We start from the raw sequence: 15,402 nt of genomic DNA, 5'->3' as shown, positions 1-15,402 counted from the left end.
TTCAAGGAGAACTTCAGCCAACAAGCTGATAAACAACTTCCTCATGCTGGTTCTTGACATAATTAGACGAATCCTGGTACCAAAGAACAATTGAAACATTGATGATGAAGGTTAACAAATATACTTGAGCAAAACGATACGTCGGATACATTATTTGATCGGTGTTCGAGCTTCGGGATACTACAGCGTGTCCTTGCATATGACATGCGAGAAGATTCAAAAAACGAAAACAAAAAACTGTAGTTACGATCTATTACGCTGAACGAACTCGAAGAATCATTCAATCACATTATCATGTTGAGCTAGAGAAAACATTTTCGTTCAGAAGTTCTTCAACTGATGACTAATAAGAAAAAGCTCATGCCAAGTTTGTTGATAACTCTGAATCCATTCCTGGGAAAGCTAGTTGCGAGTAGGAGATCACATCCAAGCAGCGGGAGTTGAATTGCATGCTGCAATTATCAAAAATCGTTTGGTAAAGCCGATAGCTGAAAGCACGACTTACCGATTCTTAGACGAGTGTTGGCTAAATTCACACATTATCATGCCGGGGGTTCGGATTCTATTGTCGTTCTGGTCGGGGGATATTTCATCGAAGAAATTTCTTCCGATTTGCTCTGTGGTCACGCGTATTTTAGAACCTACCACTCAGAACACATTTTAGGCGTGTTATTCGGCATAAACATCTCAATTAGGTACTTAGAGACGATGCAAGTAAGACTACGTTGAGAAGAACATCAATTTTGGTTTCGCTGAATCCCCTCACCGGCTCCACCAAGTAAAAACCATGATTTTTTGCGCTTGTGGTACTCAAAAAAAACATTTATCGTCGCCAGTGACAATCCGATGCAACATCGCCTTTCTTTGGTGCCGTTGACGAATCATTTCTCAAATGGCTTAGCGATGCTCCATTTGCCTTTCGTTCAATTTGTGACACCTGTTTTACCTAGATCTTTTTCACCCATTGCAAAGCCAAATTTCGTTTCAGCCGAAAGACGATGTTGTGTGTTTGCCGAGATCAGTATGGTATGGTGTACCTCGAACTACTAAAACTGGGTGAAACAGTGAGTACAGATTGCTATCGATAACAAATGATAAATTTAAACTTTGCATTGGTTGATAAAAAAAACGGAATGGATGCGAAGACACTGTAAAGAAATATTACACTTTGACAACGCACCGGCTCACAGCGCTAAAACTGTGAAGGACACGTTAAAAATTCTTAATTGAGAAACGTTATCGCATCCGTCGTGTTCTCCAGACCTATCTGTTAGATTATCATCCTTTCTTGCTCTAATGGGGCATGTACTTGCAGAGCAGAACTTCGCCGAATAGAAAGATCTCGATAAATAAATTAATTCAAAAAATAATAAATAAATTCACGCGCCCCTAGCTTCGATTCTGAGACCAAAAGAGGTGTGTTTCCTGAACCAAGATGATAAAGCACGTGTTGTAATGGGCAGTAAGCAGGCTTGATGCATCTCGGATATTGCGTTAATCTACCGAATCATGATTTTGTCATGGCTGGAAAACATAAGCTTATATGCAGGATGCAAGATAATGCTAGGGCACTTCGATCTTGCTGAAGTTGTTCTATGCAGTGTTCCAATATACGTTGCAGTTTGTTCAGGAAGGCACTGTTCTTCGAACGCATTTCCTCATGGGATCGATTTTCAAAGTATGAGCGAGCTGCCTGAATTCGAGATTAATCGGTACCGAAGAATAATCAAACCAGTAACCATAATTAATGTGGATGGAGGACCAGACAAGAACCCTGGTTTTGAAAAGGTCATAGATATTTTGGATCTATTATTTTAATCAATTGAATTTTGATGCAATATTAGTTGCTACAAATTCTCCAGCACGCAGTGCATTGAACTGAGTTGGAATGTCTCTCTTTTCCGGCAGGTTAAATACTTCCTCGTGATCATGAGGGATCTCACTTGGATAAAAACTCGAAACAAGGCACCCGGAATTGGAAATAAAACATTTTTAGTATGCAGGGGAATCGTTAGCTGATTTGTGGAATAACCCAGTAATCGATGGATATCCAGTTTAATCAGAATATAGGGGAAGGATGGTAAAGACGGATACCTTAAGTAAACGTTGATTTTTTCGTGAACTTCACAAAAAAATATATAGCTATCTCACCACAAATTGATAGTCTACGTCTCTTTTTATAAAAAAATTTGTCTTTGAGGCAGAAATTTTGCAAAATGAATGTGTCCGACTTTAAACAAAATAAGATTGCGTCGGGAAAGACGGACACTTGGCGGGAAAGACGGACACCTGGGGTGGGAAAGCTGACCACTATCTGAAAATTCAAGTTCATGTACTTGATGGTGTTTTGGTGGTCTTCAAATAGGCCCTAAAAATGATCGAACAAAAAGGCTAGACTAAAATCACCTAAAAGGCTTGCAATTTGTATTATTTTTCTATGTCCAAAATAGCTTCCGGCATTCGGAATGACAAATTCGGATTAGGTTTTAAAAACTGCTCTGCTCTGCCATGATATCTGGTTGTACTTGCAAACGTAGTTAGTGGACATCTATTAAACAAAGAAGGAGGAGATAATCAATTTGTTTCAAAAACAAAATGTTCGTCTTTAGTCGGTGGAGTGTCCGTCTTACCCGACTTGATTAGTATTTTGTTTTCATAAATATTTCTGGAGTAAAAATGATGAAACTTCACCGCTGATTCGATAAATTGGAAGAGAAGTGATGGTAAAACACTCATGTAGCGAAAAATACCCCAAAAAATTACTCGATAACAATGAGAACCTTATCTTCTGCAGACGAAAATTTACATCGAGCTGCTCTCTGTAGATTATTTTTTGTTTTTATTAATAAATTTAACAGAAAGCCTGCTAAGTGTACACTGTTAGTGTCACTGGTATTGATACACTGTATTGCAAGTTTGTATATAATTGAAATTTAAAATAAAAATGTAATTTATTAATAATACAGGGGTGTCCCCCGTCTTTTCCGACTTTCCCCTATTAAGTCCGCAAACTCCCAAATCGACGAAGCGGAATTAGTACAATATCAAGTCGAGTTGTTTGCTCGTCACGTAAAGACATTCCAAGACCTTTTGCAGGTAGTGAAATGTAATAGCAGGAACTGTCGCATTGAACGAAGCAGTAGTTATGTTTGTGTAAATCAACTTCAATTTCTACCAGTTCATGGTCTTCTCAGCTAAACGCCAGATGGTTTGAAAGCACAAATCCAAACAGATGTGAGCGTTAATTTTCCATCTCTGTTTGTTCGAAATTCTATGAACTTGTCGAAAGTTCTTCCGAAGTCACTACTCGCATATAAAGAACATTCGTCTAAACATTTGATTCCGATCTGAGCAGATATCTGATTTTTTTACGTTGATATTCTCATTACTTAAAAAAAGCTAAAAATTTTTCAAACGACTTTGACTTTGTGTACAGATTAGCGTTACGTAACATGAGGGGGAGTGGGGTTCGTCTTGCGTTACTTTTTGTTACATAGGGGGGAGGGGGTCCAAAAACCTCATTTTCAGCGTTACGTAATTTGTGCACGACGCCTAACAGAATTTTGAGGGTCTCCTGAAAATTATGTGTTTTCTTCATCGAAAATTACGACTTCCACTAAGTATGCCAGAAAAGCTCATGAGAAGATTACAGAAAAGTGTGAATGTGACCTAATTCCTTGAGTGTTTCTCACATTATTTTTTAAGGGACAATATCTGTCGAGATCAAGTGGTAAACTTTGCATCTTCCCATGGTTTGTATGTTGACGTGTTTTTGATGGGATCAACAGCAACTCTCTGGAATATATGGAACGCTGTATACGGCTCGACTACGCTCGTATTTGGGAAAAACACATTCCTGTATTATTTATAGCATTTCCTCTCTTAGGCGAGTTGCCCTTATTCAACAAGTTCACCCTCGTTAAATACAGAAAATCATCATCGGGAAAAGCTGCTTTTTTTTTGTTTTGTAGGTATACACACTTCAGTAGTAGTGTTAAAGTTATAACAATGGTTTTCCTCAAACGGATTTTTGTGATAATTTTGTATGTGTTTTAGTTTGCCTTGATTGACGATTTTCTGTCAAAACAATTGAACGGCTTTCAACGTTACGGTTTTAGTTGTACTGATTTCGTTTACTTCGAGTTTGTTACCGTCCTTTAAACCATTCAAAATTAGTTTAACAACCGGGCGAATTTAGCTAACAAATTTTGAACGATGAACATGTCCTATTAATAATATTTTTTGAATTCTTACAAGTGAAATGAAGAACGATGTTCGGCGAGCAGATTTTCTCTAAATATCACAAAACATTGCATCACTTAACTTCCATCTGACACTGGATTTCTACTAAATTGTATTAACAATATTTTTAATTTCGATTTTTCGACGAGTTGAAAAGTGAAAAATATGTTTTCAATGAGTTTAGAGAATACGTAACAAACGATGTTCCTTAATTGAATTTTCATCTGATAAATACCTCTCATTTTTATTATTTACATTCACTTTGAAAAGTTCCTAATTCGAATTTCATGGATTTTGTGGGAGTCATTGTTACATCAAAGACCCACTTTAGTATGTTTCTATACGTTTCTTGATAAATCTTAATTGCTTATGAAACCAATCGTTTTTTTTGATAATTTGATCACACGAAAATATTGGGTTATAAAAAAGAAATTTTGGATTCCTACGCCAGATAAAAAAACCTAACTCTCTCGGCAGAACAGCAAAAATGGAATATGGAACGTTAAGAAAATTTTCTTATAAAAAGACATTTTTATATCAAAATACAACCATGATGTCACTATCAAGTGACGGGAATGAAATGTTGATGCCAATCAGTTTCGTTGTTTCTAGATCTTGAAGCTTGCCGTTATGTTTACTGGGCTATATATGTTGAGAGTCTCTAAGTGGAATAATGATGTCTGAGCGAAATTGTTGTCTAATTTTCACAATTGATAGTTTCCTCTGTGCGATCTATGTCTATTCTGATACAGACTTCTCTAGTGATATTATCGTGGAATATATTGCATTTAAATGTTATTTTCTATGCGTTGCTGCCGCTCGGCTCGGAAAAGCCCCAAATCAAAATTGTTACCTATCGTAGTTTGATGATCTCTCTAGCGCAATATTGTCTATAACAATTTATTTGATTACACGTTTTATTGAAGGTTAGCGACGAGTGACAAATACGTTTCGTCCTAATCTTGAGCGGTATTTCCCGCAGTTCTTCAAACTGAATTAATGAGTGGCATTCATTTGACAACTCCTTGCACATTCTATGAGCAACGTTCAAGGTATTTACTGGTTATGTTTTGATGACGACTTACTGATAAGCGTTTGGTTGAAATGGCGCATCTTGGATCACCTGAGATACGTGTATCAACGCACATCAATAGATGCACATTTTGATAAGGGTTTTCCATGAATAGTTTATTCAGATACTGGAACAAATTTTATAACGTCAGCTACCATTTGTATTGAATGTTTGTAACTTGCTCATAAGTTCCGAGTGATATATAACTGCATGTGTCGGAACAGATTTCAGCAGATTCCAATTCACGATAAGTAATAAAAGAGTTGTATATTCGCATGTATACACTATGTTTTAACGTTTGTTCGTTCATATCTGTTGAATGTTGAGCGTGGTTTAGCTGTCTCGTTAAGGTGGTACTTGCTTATCACTCATTACAATCCCGCTGATGTTCAACTGAAGGTGTGAACACGAGGAAATAAATGATGTAATTGATCGTGAATGTCTTCCAAAGATATGCTGATTGAAAGTCAAGGTGATAATGAGCTGGGCCGCTGTCTAGGTTTCTTGCCAACCGTTTTTTTGTTCTTGTCGCATTGATGAGAAATTAACTTCTTGATGTGAATGACATATCAGAATAAAAATGTTTTTTCTTTTTAATTCGTTTGGTTGTGTGAATATCTCAGTTATGTGGAACTCCCTTATAACCCAGTCGGCTTAGGTTCAATACCTGCTTTGTATCATTTGGGATTTATTTCAGGATTTCTTTTTTCAATTCCAAGCTGACATTCAATGATTCAGAGAGTGCGATGTCTACTTCATACATACAAACATTTCAGCAGCTTAAAACTGGTGATTTTTTTGTGTATTTGAAGCTTCAACACAATAAAAAGCATATCTTCTGCCAAGCATGATTTCTTTTTTTGTCAACGTTAGTTTGGGCGTAGAGAGAATTGAGTGGAACTACCGGCCCAATTAATTTTCGTTCCATTTGAGGTGTCAGTTATTGATTTATTGTTACGGACTAAAGAATAAAACTTATTGAATGCAATTTGACGCTGATAGATCGGATCCACCTTTGAAAATGAACCATCCTTCCAGACAAAGGTGATGACATAACAGCGTCTTGTTATAGTACTGCTTATTCTACCCATCTTCTCAAGGAAGTACGGTGAGTGTGAGGGGATGTAAACGCGATACTCAATCATAAAGCGATGGTCGACTATAATCTCATTCACGTGCCTCCAGTCATGTTTCAGCCACGAAGGTTTATTTCGCCAGCTCTTTCATGATCTTTACGAGAGTTTTCCCGTTGGGTTTAGGTCGGAAAAAACGGAGGAGACGACGGGGAGGAAGACGAAGTTGGCGTAGAGTGGGAGCGGGAGCGAGAGATTTACTAGTTTGAGAGAAGAGATCCCGGGTTTTTAGATGAGGACTTTTTGAGTTGGATTGACTCTTTTGAAAGATATATCTTCTGATGTGGGAACGCACTTAAGCGACTTCCCAGTTTTTTTAGTAACCGAGAGGGACATTTAGCAGTGCACACCAGTGCGACTTATGCGAAAATGCACCACAATGGTTTGATCGAAGACTAATCCATCGATTAACATGGGTTCATACGGAAGCGTTCTACCGCAACGAATCTTTTCTCTTTCACGATGTTCATTTTTGATGGAATGTCGATTGGTATGGCCCAAATTGATGCAGTCTACACCGATCTGTCAGCCGTCTCCGACAAAATCTATCACGATATTGTAGTGCAAAAGTTAGACAAGCTTGGTTTCAGCGATAATATTTTGAATTGGTTGAAATTTTATTTTATTAGACACTCCCTATCGGTGCAAATTGACGATTGTATATTTGATGAATTCTCGGCTACATCAGGATTATCTGATGGAAGTCATCTTGGTCTTGGCAGGGTCCTCGGTTTCCCTCCGTTGACGACTTCAAGCTTTTTCTACACGTGTAGTATGAGATTGACGCATTATTTCTCCAGCGGCCATTGGAATTGGGAGGTCAAAAATTCGAATTTTTAGCGTCACATAATTTGTGGATTACGCCTTATTGACTGCTTTCCTACGGCCATATATTGACAACAATTGGACTGTGTGTAAGAAACATTCGTCTAAATGCGGCCAGCTCCAGCCAATAGAACAGGATTTGTGTTTCGTCAGGACAATGTCAGGTCACACACATCGCTTGTGAGTCGACAGAAATCCCGTAGCTTGGTTGGGAGATACTTATGCGTCTTAGGATTCTTCTAATCCGGTGATTATCACTTGTTTCTGTTTATGGTGAATCATTTTCCTGGTGTCGCAGTTCCGTAGAAAGCATTCCGAATAGGCGCTGTGTCACAGCCAAATTGTTCAAACTAGCAATCTCAACAAACTGAGTCCAACGTATCTAATAAGAATTTACAAAAAGCCTATCACAAACACACTCCGGAAAGACGCATCCGTCTGGTTTCGCTTCGTAGAAATAAAAAAGAATGAGGATTATGGTTGAAGAACCAAATGTTTCCGTGGTGGACTTATTGAGTTTTTGACATTTGACAGAATATCGTTGTTTAACATATAGACAAATAGCATTGCAAGAAGATGTCACAACAAAAAGCTCAAATTTAAAAGAGACTTTGTTCAAGAAGGTGATAATTTAACATCATGACAACGCCAGACCACATGTTCATGGATCTGTCGAGGATTTTCTAGAAAGAATGAACTGGAAGATCCTACCTCTCCCGCCATATTCGCCAGACACTGCTCCCTCTGATTAATATTTGCTCCCGTCCGTGGCGTCTTTCTGATTCAGATTTTATAATGAAATCACAAATTGGCTTGATAACTGGATCGCTCAAAACAAAGCGTCTCTTCAAGCAAAAGCCGTGGTTCTGTTAGAACACAGTTATTTGTGAAAAATTAAAATTCAAAATGGATGCCGCCACAAAATACAGCCATTCCATGCCAAACCGATATAGATTATAATTTTTTGGCGAAAAGTGGTAGTTTTGCTCTTTATCGCAAATTATTAAAACCGTTTTTTATTAGGGTGCCCATTTCCATTTAGGGTGGTCCGAAACATCAACTTTTTCCCCTTTTTCCAATGACTTTTTTGAGCTGCTCAACCAATTCAGATGATCAACACACCAAATTAAAGCCACTTAGGTAGTCTTCCTTGGAAAAATATTACACTTGCAAAGAATTTGGATATTGTTTTTGTAATTATTGATTGTATTTGTTTTTTGCTGTTAAATGGCTGTGGACTAGAGGGCGCTTCATTTTTTTATATTTTTGCTGGCTTTATTTTTTGTTCTTGAGTTATGAATTTTCAAAGATGGTCCGAAAAATCAATTTTCCCCTTTTTTCCATCTTGAAAATTTTTAACTTTTGAACTACTGGACCGATTCAGATGAATGAGATATCTAATCAAAGCCAGTGAGATATTCTTGTTTAAAACAAATTAAACTTGCGAAAAATAAGAATTTTGTTTTTGTAATTATTAATTAATTGTATTTTTTTTATAGTTGACTCGGTTGAAGATAGAGGGCGCTATATATTTTTTATATTTTTTCTGGAAAGCTTTTTCCCATAATATATCCCTCAATCAGAGAGGCGTTTTCTTTCGTTTTTGAGTTGTGTTTTTTCAAAATCTCCGCTCCCAAGAATAGGAACTGTATTAAAAGAAAACAGTCGGAAATTCGGCTATAAAAGTTACATCCGAAAACAAACTATGGTCTTTTTTCTTTCCTTATTTTGTAACTGTCAGTCCCAGTAATCAACGTCTTTCTAACGAAAAGCTTAATGTCAGTCCCTAGAGACCGACAAGTTGAACGGTTTCATTGCGATTAAACATGATAATAATACAGAGCTAAAAAATAATTAAGCAAGTAGCTGTTAGCAGTCAGATGAAGCGCGTTTATCTGCGTGGAAGGACTTTGATGCATTGGTTGGCCAACTTCAAGCCTTACATGATCCAGAAGCTGCTGCAGTAGTCAAGTTGGACAAATATTTAGCGGAACGCAATAGCGCTCCTCTTGTTATATGCCAAAAGTGCGGGGAGCTTGCTTGATGTTAATATTTTTGACTTGGCACCTCTTAACGTAGAATTTCGTCTTCCGGGGACATTTGTAAAAGAGGACTTCACGTGCTTTGTGCAGCGAACGATATATTTTTTAAAACCCACTTTTCATATGTGTTTTTTCATTAATACAACTTTAGCGTTCTTTAGTATGTTTTCAAATAATACCCAATCCGCATTTTTGGCACATGCTCACAAAATTTGCTCCGCACTCAAATGGATAATGAACCATTCTACAGTACCTAGTGATAATTTTTTGAGTTGATCTCGAATTTTGATAGAATACAAAAATTGACGTTTTCAGGTGAAATAAATGGGAGAGATGTGGTGTGCTCCCGTGGCCGAGTGGTTAGCGTCATAACTAACATGCCGGGTGTTCGGGTTCGATTCCCGTTCTGGTCGGGGGAATTTTTCGTCAAAGAAATTTCCTCCGACTGTGATCACTGTGAGCACTGTGATCACGCGTATTCTAGAGCTTGCCACTCAGAATGCATTCAAGGCGTGTTATTTGGCATAGAAATCTCAACTAAGTACTAATAAAAAATGACGCAAGTAATACTACGTTGAGACGGCGAAGTTCCTCTAGGAACGTTAGTGCCATTGAAGGAGAAGAAGAAATGGGAGAGATCGACATCCTGTCGGGTAAAACCGACACCTTTAGAGAAACGAACGTAAACTTGTTACAATAATTTCTAAGTATTAAGAGGCTGTCTATATACTGTTTGGACGCTTCATTAGGGGAGAGGGGGGATAGTTGCACATTTTATGTAATTGGATTGATCAGATTTTAAATAGTAAAAAAGCAAACAAATTCAACTGCAATTGAACCCCACAGCTCTCTCCGCTCCGCTAGTCTTAGGTTTGCGGAACGAATGTTCGAATTCCGGTCTATAAATCTCAGCCAGCACATATGTTCATGTCCCAGTTTGGGTGATCATCCACGGGAGATGTGCTGAAGAGCGTTGAAACTCTGCCAGGCTTTTTGGATTTCATGCCCGATTCATCATTGATTTTGACTGTTTATCAATCCAGTTCTGTCGTTTTGTCTTAGAAATATAACATGCGGCATCAACAAAAAGTAAGGACACATTTTTCCTGTCAGTGGAACACAAACCCTGGTGTCGGTTTTACCCTGACTGAAGACTCGAAATTGCAAAACAAAGTTTTCGAGCATCGATAAGCAACAAAACCACCTACCGTCTCACAAAGTACATTTAAAAATGATCTAAGATGACTTAGGCATACAGAAGTAGCAAGTTTTCCAAAATTTTCCGACAAAAACATTTAAATTCCACTAGCAAAATTTGACACAGCCTAACTCCTGTTTACTTACCGGTTCTGTTTTGATGTTTGTTACAACAGCAAAGCGACTTCTGCAGCTGAAGGGTGACTCGAAACGTAAGGAATGACAGGTGTGTACAGGGAACATCGGAAAGTTTGTAAAAAATTGCTTCTAACTGGAAAAATTAAGGGGTGTCGGTGATGATGCAATAATTTGCTCGAACTTTACATGCGAAATTCCATGTTAGAATTGACAAATAATTTGACATTCTGGCGTGGGAATCCGTGCATCGAAAACAACAAAGATTATGAAGCTAAGCAAACATCATATCGAATGAAGACACATTGGGAACAAAAGTGTAGCGCTCATTAAAAAACAACTGTTGCGTAGGAATAATACATTCGTTCATACAAACCCAAAACTGCGCTGAGAGTACCTACGACCAACATGGTTTTATTGAACGACCACACACAATGAATATATTCTCAAGGAGTAACCATTTGCATACTGTTCGAAATGGGTTTGTTCTGCTTACGGCACAAAACACTTAGACTATGGCTTAATTAATCGCTTCCAGTTGAGTACGTTACGGTTACGGTTTTGTTTGTTCTCCCATTGTGTACATCTTTAATAAAATTGTTCTCGGGAATCATTTTGGTCTACCTTCAGAACAAATTTGAGTTGTTGTATAATGGGAAGCAAACCTGGCATAGATGCCAAATCGAAACATTTAGTTCCAAACATTAATTATGAGCACGTGAAATGGAATGGTGGGGGGAAGGATTTTCAGCTATGTCGAATATGAAATGAGCCTGGTTCGTTTTAATTCGATGTGCCTTCAATATCTTTACAATCGAAAAATTATCTTGTAAGACTTGTACAATAATGTATTTCCTTTCTTCTATTTTCAGGGAGGAGACGGATAAGCTATCGGTTACGCAGGTTATCTAGCTTGTGTTTTCCCTACTTTGCAATTTTTATTATTTTAAGTACAGTATGCAGAATAACAGGTGAGTGCTGTCTATTACTTTTTGTTTAGCGAAAGCCAACGATAGATTTGTTGATTTCTACACTCACACATATGAATTCGCGCCATGGCAGGCAAGAAACAAGCTATGAATTAAAATTAATCACTCTATGCACAATTAATTTCCATTATAGTTGCAACCAGGTTGTCACTTTTGGAGAGTACAGAATGCGCCAAGGCTATAAGCAGTATATCAAAGGGTGTGTGGTGTGATGGTACTTGGGATGCAATTTTCTTTCCATGGTGCACGCACAAGGCCCGTATGCATAATTCTTCTATTCACCATTTTTCGGATGTTCCTCAAATCGTTCACATAACGTATGAGCACAACACGACAAGGAAAGGAACTTTCAATTATTTTCCGCTTCCACTCTGGCAGTAATGATTCAGCGCACCAGCTCCGGAGGAGGAGGCAAAGAAGCGGCGGAGAATATTGAGTTGACTAGCCGCCGGCGAATGGTTCGTACTTATGGAAAGTTAAAACGCGGGTTGAAAGAGGTTTTGGGATTGAGTGCACTACTCGCGCTGGCACTACATAATGCAGTATAATATAAATTTTGTACTTGTACGCTCATAGACGAAAATATTGATATTTGGTTCTTTGCATCTGTTCAAGACGTATTATTTAGGTTTACAAATGCCTAGGAGATGCGCCAAAAACAGCAGGAACGGTTTACAAAACAAAAAAAAAAGTACCGTACACATAGCATAGGGAAGGCAAAACTTGAGAATAGTCTATTTTGAAGACCAGCTAGTATTTAGACGAACATATTTTTCTTTATTGTTATCTTCATTATAAAATCAATACTTCTCACATTTCATAATATTTTATAACAGATAAACTGAATTTGAATCTCACGAAACATTATCGCGCAATCAATTGTTTTATTTATTTTGGCGTGAATTGATATCCAAAAAAAAGATTGTACAATGCATTGCCCGAGAGCAGAACAGAAAATGTAGTGCACGGTGAAGAAAAACAAAGATAAAACTATCCATCTTTAATGAACAATCATAACGGCTGTTTCGTTCATAAACCTGTGCGCTCTATTTTCCCCTGCTTTTTTTCGCCCCTTCGCAATGATCATTCCCAAATAGTTCAGAAAGAAGTGCTGCGAAGAGAACAGTGCACAAAAATCAATAGCTTTCTCGTTTCAAATGGACGGCACACAGCGGCACCAAACAGAAGTTTTGAAAAGATGGCCCAAAAACAGCCGAAGAAAAGAGTTTTGTGGACGAAACTTGAGTTCCCATGTTTTTGCGATCTCACGGCGATGAGAGGTAGTTTACAAAATTTTGAAGGAATCAGAATTGTTATGTTACGTGAACTTTTTCAATTGCACATTTCGGTAGTTTCTATCGACAAACAAGAAAAAAAGAAGCTTGGACGGATGCTAACTAAATGAGTGAATGGGCAATAAACATGAGGCGGAGCTCCTCAGTTTTGGATACGCCCAGTTCGAATGTTGGAATGTCAATTCCAATAGCAAGCTCAACAGTGTCTTGAAGAACAACTGGAACGATTCCGGGTTCCATGGAATATACATCTCACAGTTCTATTCAATCATTAAACGCACTTTATTTTGATTCTCAACATGAAGGTAACAAAAAGCCCAGAAAAAAAATATTTTCCAGGGTATTCATTTTGTACCATCATATAATCATTTAAGGGGGTATTCTAGTGTAGAGACACGAATTTCGGACGTTTTTTCGAACTCCGTAAAAATAAAACAAAGAATATTTTTACTATCCATTATATCATTATTCGTTTATCTATCTTTCAACAATAAAACAAAAATAGGACGGAAAAAAAATATTCATAATTAGAATAGTTACATGCTGGTGAAGTGAGGGTGTTCAAAAAAAAGTTGTGCCTGGCGTACACGATTCCAGTCCTTCTGGTTATCTGAAACAAAAAAATCGAACAGATTCAGAATCAGTTAAGATGTCGTTATGGCATGAACCTCGGACAAGTCAAAAACATGGGTTTTAACAAAATGGCGGCCGTTTGAAAACAAAAATGCTGTTTAAAACGTTTTTTTTTGCGTTTACCGATTTTTTAAAAATAGTAAAATTAAAAAGTTATAATTTTTTATTGGTTCATGCGATAGAGAGATGTATGCAGATTATTTTCATATAAATTTGACATAAATCGGTTCAGTAGAACTTGAGATATCGTGTACGCCAGTTTGAAAAAACTAGTTTCGAGAAAAACGCGTTTGAAGTTCATTGTTGCCATACCAGGTTAGATACCGCATCACAAAAATGGCTCTAACTCGGTAAATAATATGATTTTCGATATGTCCTTTCTAGAGTATATTCTTGAATGTCTAAACTACAGAAATATGGAGGAAAAAAAATTTAATTTTTTTCAAATTTCTAGACTAGAATACTCCCTTAATTCAATAAAAAATAATTCATAATTATTATTACAAATTCAATATTCGTCCAGAACTTCGCTGACAATAATCGAATAAAATCGAAGCGTGCCCTACATCTGGAACTTAGTCGAAATCTTATATTCCCAGTTCTAGAAAATAACGTTTCGGCTGGACCTGATGTCACCATCCACTTTTTGTTTCCTCGATTAGAAAGGACATCAAGAAACTTCTCCTCAAACAGTGTCACGGTTGAAAAGTCTCAGATCGCGTACGCGACTTAGACATCACGCTGACAGAAGTGTACTGACGTAGGAGGATGCTAATTCGAGGAACTATAAGTTTCTATACTTTACCGGTCAATAAAATTTGTAAAACACTAAGACTCATTACTTTCCGGACAAACCGTGTACTTCGGAGTGCGAAACGATTCAAGAGAGATTTTTTAGAGTTCAATGTAAACCGCTGTGGGGTGAATTGGTATATGTGTGTGTGTTTCATCGAAAAAAACATACAAATGCTTATTTATTCATTATACTTGTCTTCGATACAGACAGATTAATTAATCCTATTTTTAAATACGTCCTTGGATACAGTAAACTTAAAATTTGAAGACACTTCGTTGAAACGACGGCAACATACATCCAACGGGTTGTTTTGTCCAAAAAGAGTACGATGCACCGGTAGACGAAGAAAAACTGAATACCGCGTTGTTCTGGCCGGAACGTTGAAATTAATGTTTTCCAGTAGTGCTGAGCAGTCCACATTGTCGTTGAGCATATCTAATATTAAAAGCCGCTGCAGCAGAATACGTCTACTCTCCAAGCTAGGAAGATGTATTAGAGCGCAACGTTGTTCGTAGGGTGGCAACCGAATAGGGTCATTTCACGGTAGCATGCGAAGCGCATAACGAAGGAAGTTCCGTTGAAATCGCTCAATTCGGTTGACCTGAACGGCGTGGTATGGCGCCCACACAAGAACGCCATATTCTAGTACGCTGCATACCAGTGCACAAAAGAGTGTCTTCAAGCAATAGATATTTCCAAAATGATGTGTGTTCCGTTTTAAGAATCCAAGCACCGAGTATGCTTTAGCTGTTGTTGTTGCTATGTGCTGAGAAAAGTTTATTTTACTGTCAAGAAGCACTCCGAGGTCCTTTACAATGCTGACTCTGACGATGCTAGTTGTGAACATTCTATAGTCTAATGTTGTTGTATTTTTTGTCCGACAGAAAGAGATGACATTACATTTACTTATGTTGACCTCCATTCCATTTTGCTTACACCAGTTTAGTAATGCGTCGATATCAGCTTCGATGGCATAGCACTCAACTATAGATGACACTCACTTATTTTTGGTTGTGCTAACGTAAGGATATTTATCACTATTC

The 15,402-nt window shown here is 37.6% G+C and overlaps 1 protein-coding gene across 1 annotated transcript in view; it reads left to right on the top strand.

Annotated features, from left to right (window-relative positions):
• Window positions 1–15,402, top strand: part of LOC129768901 (pro-epidermal growth factor-like) — an 83,834-nt gene that overhangs the window by 26,087 nt on the left and 42,345 nt on the right. The window contains exon 2 of the mRNA XM_055770844.1: window positions 11,519–11,617. Within this exon, the coding sequence (XP_055626819.1) occupies window positions 11,519–11,617 (99 nt within the window). The remainder of the gene's footprint in view (window positions 1–11,518; window positions 11,618–15,402) is intronic.

The sequence above is a fragment of the Toxorhynchites rutilus genome, chromosome 2, assembly GCF_029784135.1.
Source record: "Toxorhynchites rutilus septentrionalis strain SRP chromosome 2, ASM2978413v1, whole genome shotgun sequence".
Lineage (NCBI taxonomy): Eukaryota > Metazoa > Arthropoda > Insecta > Diptera > Culicidae > Toxorhynchites > Toxorhynchites rutilus.
This window is presented reverse-complemented; position numbering and strand designations above follow the sequence as displayed.